A 19,250-nucleotide genomic window follows, 5' to 3' on the forward strand; every position below is an offset into this window, starting at 1 on the left:
TCATCTAGGCACCCTTTCCTGGCAAAGGTTGGACCAGATGGTCTTTTGAGGTCCCTTCCAACCTGGGCTGTTCTATGATTCTATTATTTATTTAGTGGTTTTAGTATCAAAATTAATAAAAGGGACCCATTTTCTAACAAGCAATAAAAGTTGTAAAATCTACCGAATCAGTTCTTTCCTGGTGTAATTTCTTTCCTTAGACTGAAGTTTTACAGACAAGAAGTACCCACGTATAAGCTGCCATTTGCCCGACAGCTTTATTTCCCCATTCCTCTATTTCATCCTCATTTGAGACTTGCATTAATATTCACCAAAAGTGCCTGCAGGCTTGGGAGCACAGCTGGCATCCACCTAGTTTGAGCAAATTCATGTACCTGCTCTGATTTATACATTACAACAAGCCTGTAATTGTGAGAGCTGCACCCCACTCCTCAACAGCAGTATTTAAATTGAAAGTTATTATCCAGTTCTGGCAACAGCCAGAAGCAGAGTCTGTAATGTACCTACAAAGTTTATAAAAAAAAGTGAATAAATTTTCATAAAACAGGTTAACTCCTGCTTGAAAAGCACTGACTTAGTGCAATTTAAAATGATGGAAAATGAAATGATGAAAACAGGGTGAGGACCACAGCACTGCTGGGGGAAACACAGAGAAAATAAATAATACTTACAAATCTGAGATGACCAATACTAATAGATTTTGACGTGAATATCCATCTACTGCAACCTTCACCCAGTACCCAAACCAGGTTCTGTAAAATGCCAACAATATTTCAAGATGTTTCAGCCCTTTATTGTCAGAAATAGACAGTCTTCTGAACATCAGCTAGTCCTTGATACTCAAGAGAGGTGGTACATCCCCTTCATTTTTTTATACCATTTTATTTTGCTGTCCCAGGGAACTGTGGTTTGCATCTGCAATGCTGGACCACTCAATAGCAACATGCAGAGTTTCAAGACAATCTACAGCTTTAACAACAAAATAGAAATTAAAAAAAAAACAAATGAATATTGGTGACTGATACTCATTTACTTCAATGTCCAGGATCAAAACACTAACTGTAAGCGAGACCTGCCTAAAGATTTCTCATATACAATTATGTCATAATCATACCCTTACTTGAACTTCTAACCCACCCAGAAATCAAGCCAAGAATGAGGACCAACGCTTCACAACTGTAACCTCTTCAGCTAAAAAATATTGAGTGTATCCTCTTGCTGCTGTGAAAATACTGTATGAAAGGAACATCAGTGAGAGAGTTCATCTCTTTCCCTTTTACTTCCTCCATTTTCTGTCTCTCAGCACAAAAAGCTAATAGTTTTACAGCTACTGAATAGCTAAATATAACAGTATTTGCATTAACTATGTCCAGATTTAACACTGTCCTTTTTAGAGCTCAAGAGTGCTCAGATCTTTCTAAATACTGGAGATTTATGAGTGGGAAATTCAAAAGCAACTCTGTGCCATCACCAAGACATGACAAATGAAAAATTCTGCATAATGGCCTCTGAAGGTCCTACTTGCAGGAATTCATTCAGATCATGGCATTTCAAACTGCTATGAACTTCAAAACCACTCACTATGGCAAACTGTTTCTCAAATAAGACCTGTATCAAAAAGTGAAAGCTAACCATGTCCACTTCAGGGTTTGGTAGTATACTTTCAGGAAACAAAACAATAAAAAAACAAGGCAGTTTGTTGCAAGAAAACGTACCTTGTTTGTGTCTTAATTCTAGAAAATCACAACAGCATTAATAAAGTCTTAAAAGACAACTAATACAGTATTTATTTAGAAGCAGCATAAATCCAAACAATGCATAAAAATCTCTTTATTGTCATAGTTTAAGTGTATATATTCTCATAATTTTATGCCTTTCCACAGGACAGACATACAGCAGCTACACAAATTCTCCTTTTCAGAAAGTTGTTACTAGTTTGAAATCTCATCTCTGTAATTGTCTAAATACAGTGAACTAGTTCCAGTGATAAATTCCAGATTTATAGAGACTAGATTTCAAAGGAGTAAAACCAACATGGAAGGTGTTAACATTCTTTGAATGTTCACATTAAAGAAAAAAAAAGGACATAACACACAATTCAAGTGAATTAAGACAAGCAATATACACAACATCTGTAAAAAAAATAAAAAATTAAAAATCAAGTGTTTAATACAAAATACCTATCCGTAAAGACAAAAAGAAAAAGCTCCTTATAAACTGATAGTATGGGCCCTGCCATCCGAATGTTGACAATTACAGGTTATTATAAGGCTATCTCTAAAGTTTAAATATAATCTGTGCTATCTAAATTATTTCCACCTCTTTCATAAATTAGTGACGGAAGATGGAATCATCTAACGAAGCCACCTGAGCACCAAAAGTTTAATTCCCATTTTGAAATGGTTTGCAAGATCTTCCCCATTTACTATGAAGATAACTTTCTTTGGCTGATGCCATTAACAGCAGCCCCAAACAAAATGGCAAACGTAACTGCTGAGAAAGAGCTAAAGATTATATTTTGCTTAGAATGCTAAACATTATGAAATAATTATATGCTTATGGAAAAAAATGTTCATTTCTAGAGAGGTGAACGTGAATTCACAATTGCAATCTTAGCTTCTGATGATAAGTATCACAGTATTGACAATCTTCATAACTATCATTAGTTTTGAAATAAAGATGTCAAAGAAGCACAAACAAATGTATTGTTCTTACTGGAAATCTACTGAGTTTTTATTATATATTTAGTCTTTCGCTTCAAACATTATGTAGTGGCATGACTTTTACCAACCCTGTCCTCAGAGAAGAGAGTATCAGGACACAGAATAGGCAACAAGGCTTAACTCTCTCTTCCTCTCCACTCCACAATAAATATAAATTCCATAAAACATTACATACTGTAGATTATGGGAAATACCAGAATTGTCCTATTCCACCCACATCACTGCCCACATAAAGCTGTGGCATGCTTTGTATCTGGCTTAGACAATGCTCCATCACTCCAATTGATGTAGATTAGACTCCTATTTCCAGCTTCTTGCCCTTTCAGATGTTGGAGACTGGCAAGACACCAACCCTTCAGCTCTGTGAGGATAAATGAAGTGCTTCACCTCACTTGGCAATGATCAACCTACATCTAAAGAGCAACAAACACATGTTGACAAAACCCCTTCCTTGCCCTGAGGGATGCAAAATGAAGCTCACAGCCTCAATAAGTTAAGATGGAAAGTCATTTGGCTCTCTGAAAGTTTCAGCTCCCTCTCTTCCAAGACAGTTTGAAGACAACTCTTCAGATTCTTTGGAGTAAGACTGAAAATAAATTAATCACATGCAGAAAATCTTAAACCACTTCAACCCCTGGGCCAGAAAAGCCACGCCACGCTTGGAAGCACTAAAGCAATGATTATAGAAGAAAAAAGATTTACTGCGTTGTTGTCTAATATAGGTTTTCCAGATATATGCTTGGAGTCTTTTGTTTGGTGGTTGACAACCATGCCAATATTCTGGTCAAAACCTGGGAAAAGATAAAGACTTCATTTTACAAAGCCAACCAAGCTGAAAAACTTAGTAACCAAGTGTAGGCAACTTCCTAAATCTAGTTTACCATTATGGCATTACGGTGTTAAACCTCTGTAAGAAAACGTACCAACAGACTAAACTAAATTACAGTTAGTTTAATCTGATAGCTTCAAAGAATGGGATATAGAGGCAATACTTTATGTTTGAAGTTACTTCTTATGAAAAGGTAATTTCTGTCAGGTCTGTTTCTCTCTATGTAGTTTCATAGCAACAAAAGAAATGAAACAAGCTAAATCAGAAGAGGAAAAAGCTGTTCTAAGAGCCATTCTAAGGCAAAGAATGCTGTTTTGGACAGAACAGAAACAACTGATTAGCAATGTATATTTCTTGTCGAAAATGTGTACTTATTATCACAGGACAATTAGTAAATAACATTATTACTTGACCTGACAAAACCCAAGATCCTTACAGAGGCTGTGAATTTGATACTCAGCAGTTCTACACTACCAGCAGATGGACTTTTTTCCTAGTATTTAAGCCATTTTTTGCTCTGCCTCTGTATTATTTGTACTCTAGTACTGTGTTTCATTAACTGTTACTGCATATACACCATTATCCAATGTTTTGTCCAGCTGCATCATTTTACATGCTGATAAAAACATAAAATTGTAGCCTACTTGATCTTAATGCCCACTCACACTTGTAGTTAAGTATACCTGGGCACATGCATACGTCCATATTTAAGGTTCACATGAAGAAACACTCCAAAACAAATCAGTACATTTTATATTAACATTATTTTTTTCTGTAGATCTGAATATCTGCTAATACCTACAATATGGAAATTTCAAGCTGCTGTTTTATCATAAAAAAAAAAATTTCAGTACCTCAGACAAAACTTTCAGACAGTTTTACTTCATAAATGTGTGGGCCGGGAAGGACTTTGTCTTAGAAACAGACTATGGCAGACTACTACCTAAACCAAATCTAGGAAGATTATCAACAGGAAAAACACTGACAGAATGGATTAGGAGTGGTAGCACAACAGTTTCCAAAAGAAGAAAATTCTTTTTTACCTCTGCTATATTTATTTATTATTTTTCAAGAAACTGCAGAGAAATTGGAGTATTTCTTACGAGACCACATTGAATAGGACTTTAAAAGTGAGTTCAAGTAAGCAGGAACACAAACCCAACAGTGGGCACCACATGAGCAGCACTAATTAATCTGTATCACAGCATACAAATACTGTTGCATATATTATATATAATATACGTCTTCTAGCACTGCTTCTGAATTTGTGAAAGAAGTTGTGTAACTTGCATGCTGTCCCTGATGCCAGCAAAGTTGCTGACCATTAGAAAATACATGAAGTGAAGAAGAAATAGATCCCGATAACTGCAGGTATGCATTAACTTGGTTTACCACATTCTCTTAATGCATCAGCCTCATTAGCAGCATGAAACATTGAGTGCTTAATTGTTTCCTCTTTAGTACAGAAATACCTAAAAATTCCTCAAACAGTTAAACACTCCATTGTATTTTGGACTTTCCTGGAATTAAAAGGAATAGAGCATAAAAACTGCTGGAAGGTCAAATCCACAGCATCAACAACAGTTTGCAGTTCTCACTGTTGCTGGTAGATTTAAAGGGATTTTACTTCTCAGGTAGTTAATCTGTACATTCAAACCTTGACTTTCAACAAATAAGTATGCTGACAACAAAATCAGAAAACTTAAGTTCTCTCTGCAAACCACCTGTTAAACTGAACAGTGTCAGATGCAGTCATTGAACAATGAACACAGGTAAGTTTACAGTTTAGCCTAAAGGCTGTCTGTACTGTTTATTCATAGATAATGATCCTACAGGGCAATGAGTAAATAACTACTGAATTCATTTAGAATCAGACAGACTTTTTTTTTTTTTTAAAAGACTTTTTTTGGAAGTCACAGGTAGTTTGTGATAAGCTTCACAGAGTATTGTTTCCTGAAAGCTGAGCAGTAAAAAAAAACCTGAATGTAAAATATGATGCACATTTTGCTTTAAAAATTCAGTAAGAAAAGCTGCAGGAGAGACTATTTTCAGAGGTAGAAATGGACCTTATGCAGTAAAATCTTAATGTAAATGGATAAAATTCAGCTGACATTTTCTCTTACAAAATGTTACCATAATTAGATATCTAGAAAAGGAGAGGGGAGCAATTGCTTTCTCCAGAGCAACATGTTGGAGATCTCTGGTCCCTTTCAGTCATCAACAAGACAGTACCATAAGATAAACAAAATGTGGAAAAGGTCCAACTGCCCTTGCTCTTTGTTTACATTATCATGTCCATCACTGTGTCTCCCTTTGTCCTTTGTGTTGCTAATTCTGTACTTTTTTTCCATTTAAAAAATTATGTTCTCAGCCCTTTTTGAAAGCCCTTTTTTAGGTTGCATTAGGAGGGGGAGGGGAAAATTAAAAATTAAAAAAGAGAAGAATCTTACCACTGTATTGCATCGTAGCTCCCAAATATGAATCAACAATTGATCCCAGTAAGCCAGCTGCTGCACCAAACACAATAATGGGCCATTGAGGGGCAGATATTTCCAGATCAGTCACGAAAATGAGTTGAGTTATGAAGTAGGCTATACCTACGGTCATGCCCCCAAACAAACTTGAGAGCAGGCCCACTAAAGTAATTCCTCCATTAGTACCTAAATCAAACAAAACCAAGCTGATTTCCAAACTTTTTCTTAAAGACTTATAGTTTTTCAAATATATATATATATAGTTCAAACACATATTTGTTCAAATGTTCTATATGAAATCAACACTATATTCATAGTGATCTCCTTCTGCTTTTATCCACAAGGCTCTGCTACTACAGCTTCTATTCACAATTCCTATTATGCTGCTAAGAAGCTTAACCTGTACCATTGCAGCCTATTACTATTACTTTTCCTGTCTCTAAGGCTAGTTACCTAGAAATATTCACTAGCGTTATATTAAAGAAAACCAGATAGCACACCTCTTACTGTCACCTCGTATTTGTCTGTGGTAAGGCATGGTGGGCAGGATAAGAGAAAAAGAGATTTCCTTCAAAAAGAATACAGATCTTGAGATGTGCATGTTATTAAAGCAATGCCTCTTTCACAAGTATACCAAGACACATATTTCACCAACACATTTAAAAGAATGAACAAAATCCATAGAAAGAAAAGTGTTTGACAGCTCACTGAATAAAACCCAGAAGAATAGTTCTCACAAAGAGAAACACATTTAAATCCTATCCCACAAGATCTAAAAGTCAGCTCAACACATTCTAGCAAGGCTCAAAAAAGACACACTGCTTTAAGGTAGCAATGTCATCCACTGTGTAGATGCTGTTTGAGAGCCAAAAGGTGCACTTTACCCACGCTTGGTAAGCTATTAAAGGAAATGAACAATTTGGTTATGAAGGGTACTTTTTGTAGTGTCTGCACTGAATATAGTCTTCTACCAATAAATATTTTAAAATCTGAAAAATTCAGTTAGATAACTTGCATTCTTTATATTATTAGCAATATAAACACTTTTACTAGTACCAGAGATAAGAAACATCAACATTCACCAGGGATTTCACCTCCCTTGGATGCTATGTTGGCGCATCTCACCAACAAGATGCAGCAGAAACACAATTTTGTATAATTCATTTCTGAGCACGCATTCCTGCTAACATTTTCTAATCCCAGATTTCTGATGTTTGCTGTTCTGAGTCTTATTTGGAGCTATTCAAATTGGATTCATAATTCAAAACAGATTAGCAAAATATTAAGAACATGTACAACAGATAACACCTTACCTACTGGAACCTTTTCCCACGTTGTTATCAACCTTGGCTTGCTTTTACTCATAACACTACCAATCTCTGAAGCCCATGTATCACCAGCAGAGCATGCCAAAGCTCCCAAAAGGGATAAGCACATCCATGATGCTGTGTATTGTTTTGAAAAGTCGATAGGAATTTCACCTGGTCCATTTTCTATCATATATAAGATAGCCAGCTCAGTAGGAACACCGCCGTTACAGAGAACCTGCACCCAATTCCTCTGTCCACCTAAAGTGACAAAAACTAAATTTTACTATTTTCAGGCAAAATACCTTGATGGGCAACAGCAGGAGACAAAAGCAAAATATACAAAGTTAAACTTAAAAATATACACTTTCAAAAGAGAAACTAGTTAGCAATTTAGAACAGCAGCAAAAGCAAAGTCATTTGCTAACGTTCATAAGGAGAGGAAGCACAATAGTGTTCCCTACTCAAGATGTGACATCTCATCAGACTCTTCAAAAGAGAGAGGAATACTGAGTATTTATTCTTCAACAAGGGATCTGAAAGAATGAAAATGTTACGGTTTACCTTCTTTATATTCTGAATCTATTTTCTTCTTAATATCTTTTCTCCATTTTGTAAGTTTTGAAGAAGTAACAAAGAATACAAACAAAGAAGTGAAGAAACTGTAATTTGCAACTGTAAGGATAAATCCAACCACCAATCCTATGAAGGAAAAAGAAAAGTATATTCATTTCCTTAATGTAACAATGCCTGCTTTGCAAAGCAAAAGTATTTTGCATCTCTTGAAGATTATCTTGATGACAAACCTAAGAATTTAATGCAATAAGAGAATTACTGAAGCATCTAATAACTGTATGAGAATTCCAGAGAAATTTTGACTGAAAAGATAAATCAGTTATCTTTATATTTTTCCTTAAATTTTATTGCTAAATGGATGACTTTATTGCTCCTGCTAAAGTGTGTGATTTCTAAGACCTTCTCTTGCCACCAATCAGTAATACTGTGAAAAAACAGAAGACAGGGTGACGAAAGAAAAAAGGGGCAAGGGATATATAAATGAAGTTTAAGTACTCTGCCTGAAGAAGGTGTTTATTTGTATAAGCACATATACAGCTGTGGTCATGTCTCCGTCAGCAGGTTTACCTTTGGTTTGAGAACCTAATCCTTCCTCCAAGGTCTCCAAGATAACCTGGATAACCCTCCATACCTTAACAGATCCTACTTCTCCCTCCTGTCCTTCATTTTCTTTTTTACATTTCTCATTTTTTCTGCCAACTTCTTTCTGTAATTTCTTAAGTATATGAGCTTCTGGATGTGCTTTTTTATCTCCCCCTTCACAGGGGAGGTCTAATTCTCATTGCTCACCATGAGATTACAATTCTTCATGCGGGAAAGAAGATCAGCTACACGTGAAGCAGCTGACAACATAGGCTGGCTAGCAGAGCTGTTACAATAAGAAGTAAAAGCACGGAAGAAAATAAGTTCGTTTTCATTTAGAAGATTCTCCTCTTAACTCACAGACAGAACAAGATCTGCAAAGCAGGTGACATGGGAAGAAAGGTCCAGTTTCTCTCCACTGACCGTCAATTCAGGCAATGTCACAAGACAAGGGTGAGTCACCTCACTCAGAAATCTTGCGTCAGTCAGATTTCCACAAATGCTACTGCTCACTATGCTGCGGTTTTTCTCACATCGTCAAGAAAAACATTGTTGAAATGGTCATTTGCTTGAAATGAAGTACAGATTTAATTTTCTTCTTACTTTTTGGGAGGCCAAAATATGCCTGCAGCTCATGTTACAGAAAGGAGAACAACGTTATCTTGCCTGGTTTCCCTACCAGGCAGGTAGGCTGCTGACATGACTCAGTTTTATGGTATTTCTTTATCACCACCTCTGCCATTTCTTAATCGTTTAATCTACATGTTAAACCAAAACATGTGATTTAGCTGCATACTGTACCAAAGTTTAAAAGATTCTTCTAGGTTTACATAAATCTAAGGACAATATCAATCAAATTACAAACAGCAGCAAAAATTAACTTGACTCTTTAAATAGGCATGAGAAAGAAAATCAGTATGAATTCAATGTATGTATACTTACATTTATACTTTTATTACAATAGAACTAGTTTGTAAAGTCTTAAAATAATATTATATCCAATAAAAACTACCTTAATTTAGTTTATTAGATGTTTAGCTTAATAGTTGCAGAAAAAACATACCTCCCAATGCACCAGAGTGATCAAGACTCTTTCTCTTAAAGCCTTGTGTAGCAATTACTAGTGGAACAAAGAGTGAAAAAAGCCATCTCCACGGAGAAATGGGTCGTAAAGTACCTGATAAATCAAATAAGATGGTTATAGATGATCCTTGCATGTCCTTTAATGTCTTTATATCTTGAAAATAATTACCTTCCAGTACATATGTAAAATCCGATCTTAATAGAGATTAAACTTCTTAGTCTTCAGAATAAATACATTCTTACAAATGGAATATCTGCAATTATCCACTCAATTTTTCTATTCAGCTTTCACAGAAAAAAAGGAAAAAAAAACCCACTTAAAATGAACAACAAAGAAATAGCAAATGTGTCAAGAAATAAACATGGTGGTACTTTCTAATCTAAAAGGCATCTACGAACTCCAAAAATGAACATTTTAAATGTTAAGACCAGGTGAAACCTGATTTGATACAACAGTGAAGTTCAGATTTCAGTGAAAAAATAAACCAAAAAACAACCAAACAAAAAGTTTCCCCCTAAACCTCATACAACCACAGTAAGTTCTGTAAAATACAATTTCAAATATGAGTAACATTGACACTAGAATTCCAGTTAGCAAAACTCATAAAGATACTGTAGAGCAACTTTTAGCAAATAAATTAGTCCAAGAGCTTCCCATAGAGACCATGTTATGACTGATTCTCTTGTAACAAGTATGCATTTTTTATTACTGTGATTCTTTCTTTATTTGTCTGTGAACAAATTATGGGTTTAATCACAGCATTACTAATAATTTATGCTGGTCAACAAAGAAATTTTAGATGCTCGGCCTTCTTTACACAGTTTTAAATAAGAAATATTCCTCTTTTGTTGGTATCCAGAAACCTTATGATTGATTACACACTATACTTGGTTGAAAACACAAGAACTTCCAAACTGGATCAAGTCAAACATGTCTGACTCAGAATCCTATCTGAGAATGGTGAGCTGCATATATGCAAGGAAAGAATATTAGGAACAGATAAAGACTCATCTTCCCAGTTTTACTGGTAACTTTTATATTCACGTTCCTAAAATCCCCCATATATATTTTCCCAATTCCTTTTTGAAAACAGTTACGAACTTCATCTCTACAATCACCCACAGAACTGATTTCTGGTTTTAGATGCACTGAAAAGGGCCTTTCAAAAACCCAAACGACAAAGATCCTGATGCCTCAGGTTTCCATGGGCATCTGCTAAAATTTATGATCAACTGAATATTCCCTATTGACATTCTTTCTGTCATTCATGACCTACATAGGCATCTCCTTTCTATACTAAAATATCTTTACTTATTTAAGTCCTCTTCAAATGGATGCTGTTACCCGCTCTGATTATCCTTGCTGCCTCCCTTTTTGAAATCAGATGACTGTGAGTACCTGCAGTACCCATAGCAGGAGTCAGGTATCAACACTATGATTTTACAACTATGGGTTCACAACATCTATCAATCTATTAATTTTTTTTATGGAGTGAAAGTGTTTCATTTAAAAAAAATAAATATTATCTTGATAATGAATATTGATATTGAATATATTAAGTAATCTGGATGGGAACCTGATACTAAATAACCCCTCCCTTAACTAGCTGCTTGTATCGAATGAAGCTACTGTCCTCTTCAGTGAGCAAGTACATAGACAGCTTTGGTGTAAAACAAATGTGATGCTGGACTTCAGAGAGTCACCATTTGTAGTCCCTTCCTCATTTATAGTCCAAATCCCTATCATTTACTGCTGCATACAAACATGATTTTGACTTTGGAGATGAGTGGTGAATGATGAGAGAATTCCAAGCAAAGGGTTAAAAGTATTCAAAAGTGCCAGTACCCACTTATCCGTGGTGAGAGCAGCAAGAGAAGCAGCCAAGGGAGGGAGCCTTACATCACAGGACAGAGCAGAAAAACAACTTCAGAACAGCTTCAGCAAGGCCACAGTGCTCAGAGAAAATTGCTTCACTACCCATTAAATTAATATTACAGTTTGACATCCCTAAAAACAACAGTAAGCTGAAAGAGATACATGCTAAACATACACAACTACGTTCGTCCACTCTCCACCCAAACCACGTTAAACGTCTCCTTGTATTACATGCATAATGGCGAGGCGGGTAGTTCATTTCTCTGTAAGGTACATGAAGAGTGCTCTTTCATGTTTCAGTGTGCACATTAGGTGGAGTGATCTCCTGTGCATCCAGCACTGCAATAAACAGAATGCCTGGTGCATTGGTGTTAAGGAGCTTACTCCCGATGCCAGTGACATATGTATTTGTCCTGCTGCTTTCCTTTCTTTTCATCTTCTCTTGCATTACTATCTGATCATCTTTATCCACACTTTTGAGTCTCTCTCTCTCTCTCCAACAGGAGCATATCACCTCAATGGGCAAAATTTACATCCCTCAGGGCCTGAGTATACATCTGTTATCTTTACAATGGATGTTCTTATGACTTTATTAATCCTAGGTTTTCACCTAAAGAGTTAGTCCTAGAAATGTCCAAAAGAAACTATGAAGACTTAAAAAAAAAAATTGAAGCTTATTTCAGCAAGCCATTGAGTTCTCCAAACCATAATTTTTAATAAAGAGCAATACACACAGTATTTTTTTTTTTTATTTCAGGAAAGACAGCCACATGACATACAAGTCTGGTGTTATACAGTCTGGTTCCCACCTGAATATTTATCCTCAGGCGAGTCTGAAGGTACCTGATGCGGTCCTGACTGTTTCTATGGAAATTTGGCTTAGCTGGTGATTTAGAAATCCTTTTCTTTGCTTCACATAACCCCTCTCCACTGCACACACATGCACGTGCAGCCTCTTCCCAACCTGGCAGCACTGTATGCAACTTATTGCATACCTTGGTCTGGAGCACTGCAGAGACTTGTTGAAAAGCAAATTGCATCCAACAATTTCAGGTCCTGTAATACACATTTACTCTTGGAAGTTTCTTCTTATCTGAGGATTCTCTACAGCAATCCCTTTCCCCTTCTCCATTCCACTGTCTTCCCTGTTATTTTTTGTCTCAATTCTGTCTAGAACAGCACAACCAGACTGAGTGAAAACAGAATTGCTTTCCATTTGGATGACATGTTTGCATGAGAAATTATTTTCTTTGTAGCACAGTATACTCAGTATAGACTGAAAACACATATTTAATCTAGGAGATAGTCTTCTTTTTCTATGAGTTAGTGTGCCTCATGTAGTGGGGGAATCTTCTCCACTGATTTTTGTTCTCTGACGAGATACAGGAGAATTACCACCTTTCTTAACTCTTGACTTGTGATTTTGCTTGAGTATGGATTTTAGGTTTATGTATTTGCTAAGTGAACAATAAATATGACTTTAGGGGTGGCAAAACAAAAAATACAGTTCTGTGCTGCCTCTTTGTTTACTGGTCACCATAACTTAATTGAACTGAGCTTCCTGTGTTACAGCTATTTTGTATTTGATCACAGGTTACTGGTTTTCTCCCAAAGTTGACAATTGCAATACATCACATTGTTTAAATCTATTAATCCCTTGCTTTCACATGAGCACTTGGGAAGGTATACTACTTTTTGGGAAGTGAAGAGGAATTACTTCAGGTCTAGTCACCAAGACAGACTAGTTGAACAACTCTGAAACAAAACCAAAAAAAAAATTCTGGCTTTCAAAGTACAAATGGTTTACTTTTACAGACAAAACTAACTTTTTTCAATTGTTATTTACTCATGAAAATATCTGTAGTGCCTTCTAAACGCTTTTTCTGAGTATCCAGTTTGTGTCCTTAGCTTAGTCATTCTAGTCACTATGATCTCAATCTAAACAAGCTTGCAGAACAGAAAAACAGTAAGTATCCCGCTCAGCTGCCATAATTCCACACAATTCTATAAAGTACTAGTGTCCACAGCAATTTATCTTCTAAGGAGATAATTTATCATCAGTGTCCTAAATGTATTTGTTTCCTTCTAAAATATCTGAACACTCACTAAAATAAATGCAGTTCATGATACTAATATAGGAGTTATTGTCCAGTTAAAGGGTATGTTATTTTAATTACAAAATTGACTCAATAAATTACTGCCTTAGCAGTGAGATTCTTATAACCTTTACATTCTGTCATCTCACTTTGCTTCAGATTGGCAGACAGACTTCATTTAAAAAAATGCCAAAAGTACATCTTACAAAATATTGAAATTTAGAAGTCTGACAAGAAATTGCTTCTTAATATCACGGTTTAAAAGTCTTCCATCTTTGCAGTCAAACATGCTACTCGTTATATCCTGAACTACACTATTTATTCTGACAATTTCATTACCCGAAAAGTGACGGGAAAGCCAGTCTCCTAGGTAGACAAGATGTGACCCTTTCAAGTCTTTGAAATTTGACTTAAGGCTCTCAAAAATATACTTTAAACTGATGACTACCTCAGCGAGATTTCAAGTGACAGTTTTTGTTTAAAAAGTCCCACATTTTAAAAGTAAAGCTAATAGTTAATGTAAGTTTTGAGCTAAAAACCCACAAAAATCACAAGAAGCTCTTTATCAAATCTGCTATACAAATTTAAGACATAACAAGTCTAACATGAAAGGAGGTCACAATCTCATAGCAAAAAGATTTGACACCGGCACAGTTGCTTGTTTTGCTGGAAAGAAGTGCTGGAACATAGTTTTCAACAAGAACTTTTGTGCCAACAGCACCTAAAGCTCTGTAGATAGAAAGACTCCCTGGGGCAAAGTAGGACAAGCACATTTCACAGTAAAATACTTGTGAAAAATTTGTTTTTGCAAGGACAAGATGAAAACTTCTGTGTAATGAAAAGTCCCAACACCATAGGAGGTGAGCAAGGGACTCTGGTAGCCAAGGTCTGACTAAAAAAACCCCAAAATAAACAAAAAACCAAGCACCACCAGCCAACTGTGTATGAAGTAATCTCCAGTGCCATAGTCTGGTATTGCTAAATCACAAACCAAGGCGGCTTTTGGTATTAACTAGAGCGTAAGCAGTAGCAGAATAGAAAGGCATTCTGTTTGGTTGGTTAACAAACAGAATTTTTATCTTTTGAAAGCCTTTTTTGTATTTCTTTGTGGAAAAAAAAGAGCATTAATACTTATTTGTTAATAAATGTAAATAGCTTAGACGAAAACAGAATACATTTCTTGGGGATTCCCTAACACTTCTGTTTTGTCAACATTTTGATCACTGTTTGGTGCCTCAGAGTTACTGGGAACCATGAACTATAAATTAATAAATGCATGTTTGTAGAATTTTTAAATGTATGGTTAAGAACTTGGAATTTAACTGCTTTTATGGGCTGAACTTATTTAAATTATGTCTCCCACTTCATTAAGCCCACTCCTACTATACATCTCATTCATCTCCTCCAGCCAAGATCTTTCCATAGTCTCAGGCAAATGGAAAACAGAAGTTGTATGTCCTTCTTTTTCCATAATCACTCTCTACAAAAAGCAAGACTTATCTGAACTCTCCTCCTTTGTATCAGTCCCTACTCTGATACACCTGATACCAGGCCTCTCTACTCAACACTCAACATTCCCAATCATGTTAGATAGCAAGGACTGGAAAATCCTAATTACAGGAAAAACTCAGAGCTATACCTATAGAAAGCAAACACATACTAAAGAAGTTGGTTATTTAAATACAACTTGGCTAGCTCTAAATGACACAAACAAAACCTGGCTGGGAAGCCTGCTTCAAGGTACCTCTTACATGTCTAGTATCTCTCTACAAGACAAATTAGAAGTGTCCAGATAACACAGATTTAATGCTGTACCAGGGCTAATGTGCCATTCTAAATTGCAAAGCACTAAGAAACACTGAGCAGACACATCCAACTGCCACTTCAAAAGTCAGTTTATACTAGTAGGGTCACTCTTTATTCTAGCTTCTTCTGGATTCAAAGTGACACAAGGCAGTTGAGGGTGTTTGTGCTGCATCCCTAGGCACTCAGCAACATTGTAATGACACTGGAGTTCTTCTTGCACGAAACTGGCTGTGGCCTTAAGGATAGGTCTTTATCTGTCCTGAGAAAGCAGTTAAACTCTTCTAGGCTTGAAGGCAGTACTGCTGCTCTTACTGCACAACTAAGCTCCTGCCTACCTGAGTTGCCTGAACAAACACAGAGCTGATTGTCCACAGCTGTACTAGAGAATGGATATAATCCTCTCTTCTCGTACCAGTTTCCCCATTTCTCGACCAAGAAATTTTTTGTGCCCCGTTAAACAGCTACATGTGCATTCCTAACACTGTTTTGGAGACTGACACACTCCTCCCATGCCTTCATTCCCCTGACAAAGATATCTATCGCCTCCCTCTTTCTTTTCACTTATCCATTTTTGTCTTGCTTGCTTTCAAGGAGAAAAAACCAACGGGTAACATTTTAATTTCAACGGGATCCCTGGGCAGAGCCGCAAAGCAGAGTACAGTGGCTTTTAACATCTTCCGAACCATTACCTGCTGCTGTCAGGACGAAGGTTTTCATCTCCACTGAGGATGGAAGGGGCGGTGCACCAGCCCGGAGGAGTGGGCAGCAAGCGGGGCCGGCTCAGCTCGCCACTCGCCCTGCCCAGGACAAACTCTCCCCAGCCACCGGCCTTTGGACTCACCGTAGTACGTACTAGCAGTCAGGGACACGATCCAGAACGCCAGGGAAATACAAATGAGCACATTCAGGACGACAAAATTCACCATCATCTTGAAGTACTCTTTGAAGAAATCCTCTTGGTAATAGGACATGGGAATCCAAAACGAGAACACCTGGCGAGAAAGCACAAGGCGCAGCTCATCAGCGACACTGCAACAATCTCCTCCTTCTTCTTCTCCCGCCCGGCTGGAGCCGCGGCCCGACCCGGACCGCACCGCCCCTGCCGCCGCCTCTTGCCCCCGGCACCTCAGGGCGCTGCTGGGAGATACCCGGGGGTTCATAGAGAAGCGACTGTGGCCTCCCCACCTACCCAAGGCTAGGCTAGGCTGGGCTGGGCTGGGCTAGGCTAGGCTAGGCTAGGCTAGGCTGGGCTGGGCTGGGCAGCTACGGCTCCCCCGCCCGCCCGGGGATAAGCCGCTGGGCGGCTGCAGCCCACACCCCGCCTTGCCCTCTCGCACCTCACCGCCCAGCTCACTGGCGCCACCACCAACGCCACTCCGCGCATGCTCTCCCGGCCGCCGCGCCTGCCTACGGCTCTCAGCGAAGAGGGTGGGGAGCTAACGAGGAAACGTGCACGCTCTGTACGGCTCTCTGCCTACTTCCCGCGACAGCGGCCCTCCCGTGCTTGTTTTCCCTTCAGGGGGGACTGGCTTTCGCCCCGGCCCTGGATGGCCCGCCAGGCCCTCCACAGGGAGAGGCGGCAGAAGGGACCGGCCGGCCTTTCCAGCAGCCGGGGCCGTGCTCCCCGCCGCTCCTCCCGGCACTCCGATGCAGCCCCTCTCCGCAGGCCGCAGCGCGGGCCTGCCAGCTCACGGCCCCTCCGCAGGCCTCGGCACAGAGGTGGAGCTGCGGCCCTGCCTCGGGGAGCCCTTCCCAGCACGGCGCAGGCTCTGGGCTGGCAGCCCGAGAGCATGTGGACACAGTCTAGGTTATGGATTCTTTTGCAACAGAAACTTAAACATGCATTTTTTGTGTTGTGAAATGAAGTAATACTCAGAGCTACTTCTTCAGTTATTTGTCTAAACTGGGGACCATGTTCTGCAAAGATGAACACTTGGTATTAAGATGGTAGGTCTGTTACAGAGGTTAAAGTTAAAACTTGGGGGCTTACAAGGTGTTTGCTTCAGGCAATTAGAACCAAAATGAGGACCGGGTGCCGTAGACAAGAGCTTGATTGTATTTTCTGTTGTGTTTATTGATATTAAAGGCTTAAAAACACGCCTTTTTTTTTTTTTTAAATCTAAGCTACAGATCCCAAAACTGTAAATACTAACATATATCCAGTCTTCTTTCTTACCTCCCAAATTTCCATTTAACCTCCGTCTGAGATCGGGATTTGAAACCTGAAAATCTGGCTCCGTAGCTGGGCAGCTTTATGAGAACAGGACACCTTTTGAAGAGTAAGACCAATACAACATTGTTTAGATTCTCCTGCCAAAATCTAAGCCAAATTCTTAAACCAGGACAAGATCAAATCTACTTAAGACCGGTGGCTGAACAAGTAGCTACTTGCTTAGGTGTAACCAACTCCTATAATTTTATTCATTCAAATGCTTTATTTAATTTTGTTGTTTACCTTTTGTTTCCTAAGACTGATACTAGAATTTCTGGTGGAGACACAAAAGATTCCTGCAGGAATCATACGGCCCTGGCTGATACCTGTGCTACTGTGAGACCATGACAAATGGTAACATGCAAACTGGTGTGAAGAGGAGATAGGTTTGTGGAGCTCAAAAAGATCCTTCAGCTTCCTTCATAGATACCAGACCTGTGTTAATAGCACTTTCACTGATTTAGAGAGACATGCCAGACTATTGCGCTGGCTTGTCCACAGACCTTGAATCTGCTACTGGAGTTTACGTGAGCAAGAAAAGCAAAAGGCAGTACTGCTCTGAACACCTGGTATATGAAAGTTCTAGTCATGAAATCTCTAACAGTCACTGCATGAATAAAGTCAAAATTTACTCCTTTCAGCTCTGAGTCTCTATGATTCTATGAGTTTGTTAAATGTGGGTTTGTAGATCCCTCTTTCAGCGTTTTACAGTGGTTTTGGTTATACAAAACCAAGACATTTTCCTGTAGTTGCTTGGTACATATTAAATCAGCAAATGGGTAAGGGTTGTAAGGGACCTCTAGAGATCATCTAGTTCAACCTGCTAAAGCAGGTTAACTCAGTTCAGGTCACACAGGAACACATCCAGGCAGGGTTTGAAAACCTCCAGAGAAGGAGATTCCTGTGCCAGGACTCCCTTAAAGGAAAGTTTTCCTCCAATGTTCAAGGGGAACTTTTTGTGTTCCAGCTTGTGCCTGTTACTCTTTGTCCTGTCACTGAGCTCTACAGGAAAAAAAATAAGAGTCACTGCATTCTGTCAACACCTGCCTTTCGGGTAGTTATTAAGCACTGATGAGATCCCTTTTCAGTCTTCTCCAGTCTAAACAGATCCAGGTCTCACAGCTTTTCCTCTAAAGAGAGATGTTGTAGTCTCCTAATCATCTTTATAGACCTCCTCTGGATTCTCCAGAAGTTCTCTATCACTCTCAAACTGGTGAGCCCAAGAGTGACAAATGTTACAAGTAGATTAGAGAATCAAAAAGAAAGGAACCCGAAGTTAGATTTCTTTCTGCATTTAGAAACTGAGAGAAGTAGCCATGTTTCTAAAGGTAGTATCTATATCAGTTACTGTCATTGGCCCAAATAATATGTTTAAAGTCCTCTTTTCTAGATGTTGCCCTTTAGTTTTACTAAGCCCTGCTATAATAATAATTGAAAACCCACAGAAATTTAGTGGGAAAAGTTTGTGGTTGTTTTTAAATTTAAATGTCCACCTAGATATTTACAATATTTTCCATTTAAAATTCAGGTACTTAAAATATCTTCTCCAATCAGTAAGAAGAGTATTATGCATAGTTAATACATACAATACATACATTTAATCAACATTTTTTTACTTATAAAACCCCACGTTCCTCATTCACACCTTAAAATATCAATAAATTTGATAATTTAAAAATGGTAAAT

The 19,250-nt window shown here is 38.1% G+C and overlaps 1 protein-coding gene across 5 annotated transcripts; it reads right to left on the minus strand.

Moving 5' to 3' along the window:
• Nucleotides 1-1,815: 1,815 nt before the first annotated feature.
• Nucleotides 1,816-17,558, minus strand: TMEM19 (transmembrane protein 19). Of its 5 annotated transcripts, none has more exons than XM_062016249.1 (7): nucleotides 17,529-17,558; nucleotides 16,194-16,344; nucleotides 9,555-9,668; nucleotides 7,898-8,035; nucleotides 7,340-7,594; nucleotides 6,003-6,212; nucleotides 1,816-3,514 (listed from the first exon to the last, which is right to left on the minus strand). In XM_062016249.1, the coding sequence occupies exons 1-7, from the start codon at nucleotides 17,541-17,543 to the stop codon at nucleotides 3,351-3,353; spliced, it is 1,047 nt and encodes a 348-aa protein (XP_061872233.1). In that variant the 5' UTR covers nucleotides 17,544-17,558; the 3' UTR covers nucleotides 1,816-3,350. The 5 variants fall into 5 exon arrangements, with proteins under 5 accessions (XP_061872233.1, XP_061872240.1, XP_061872246.1 ...); XM_062016256.1 differs by lacking the exon at nucleotides 17,529-17,558 and adding an exon at nucleotides 16,501-16,671; XM_062016262.1 differs by lacking the exon at nucleotides 17,529-17,558 and adding an exon at nucleotides 16,542-16,670.
• Between the last annotated feature and the right edge of the window lie 1,692 nt (nucleotides 17,559-19,250).

This window comes from Colius striatus, chromosome 1 (genome assembly GCF_028858725.1).
Source record: "Colius striatus isolate bColStr4 chromosome 1, bColStr4.1.hap1, whole genome shotgun sequence".
In the NCBI taxonomy this organism is placed as follows: Eukaryota; Metazoa; Chordata; class Aves; order Coliiformes; family Coliidae; genus Colius; species Colius striatus.

Bases quoted from the DNA above. Each gene is read 5' to 3' on its own strand.
- TMEM19 (XM_062016249.1), bottom strand. The intron at 9,669-16,193 runs GTGAGTCCAAAG...TTGATTTATCAG, and splicing joins GACTGCTAGTACGTACTACG to GTACTTTACGACCCATTTCT. The intron at 7,595-7,897 runs GTAAACCGTAAC...TTGTCACTTTAG, and splicing joins AGATTCAGAATATAAAGAAG to GTGGACAGAGGAATTGGGTG.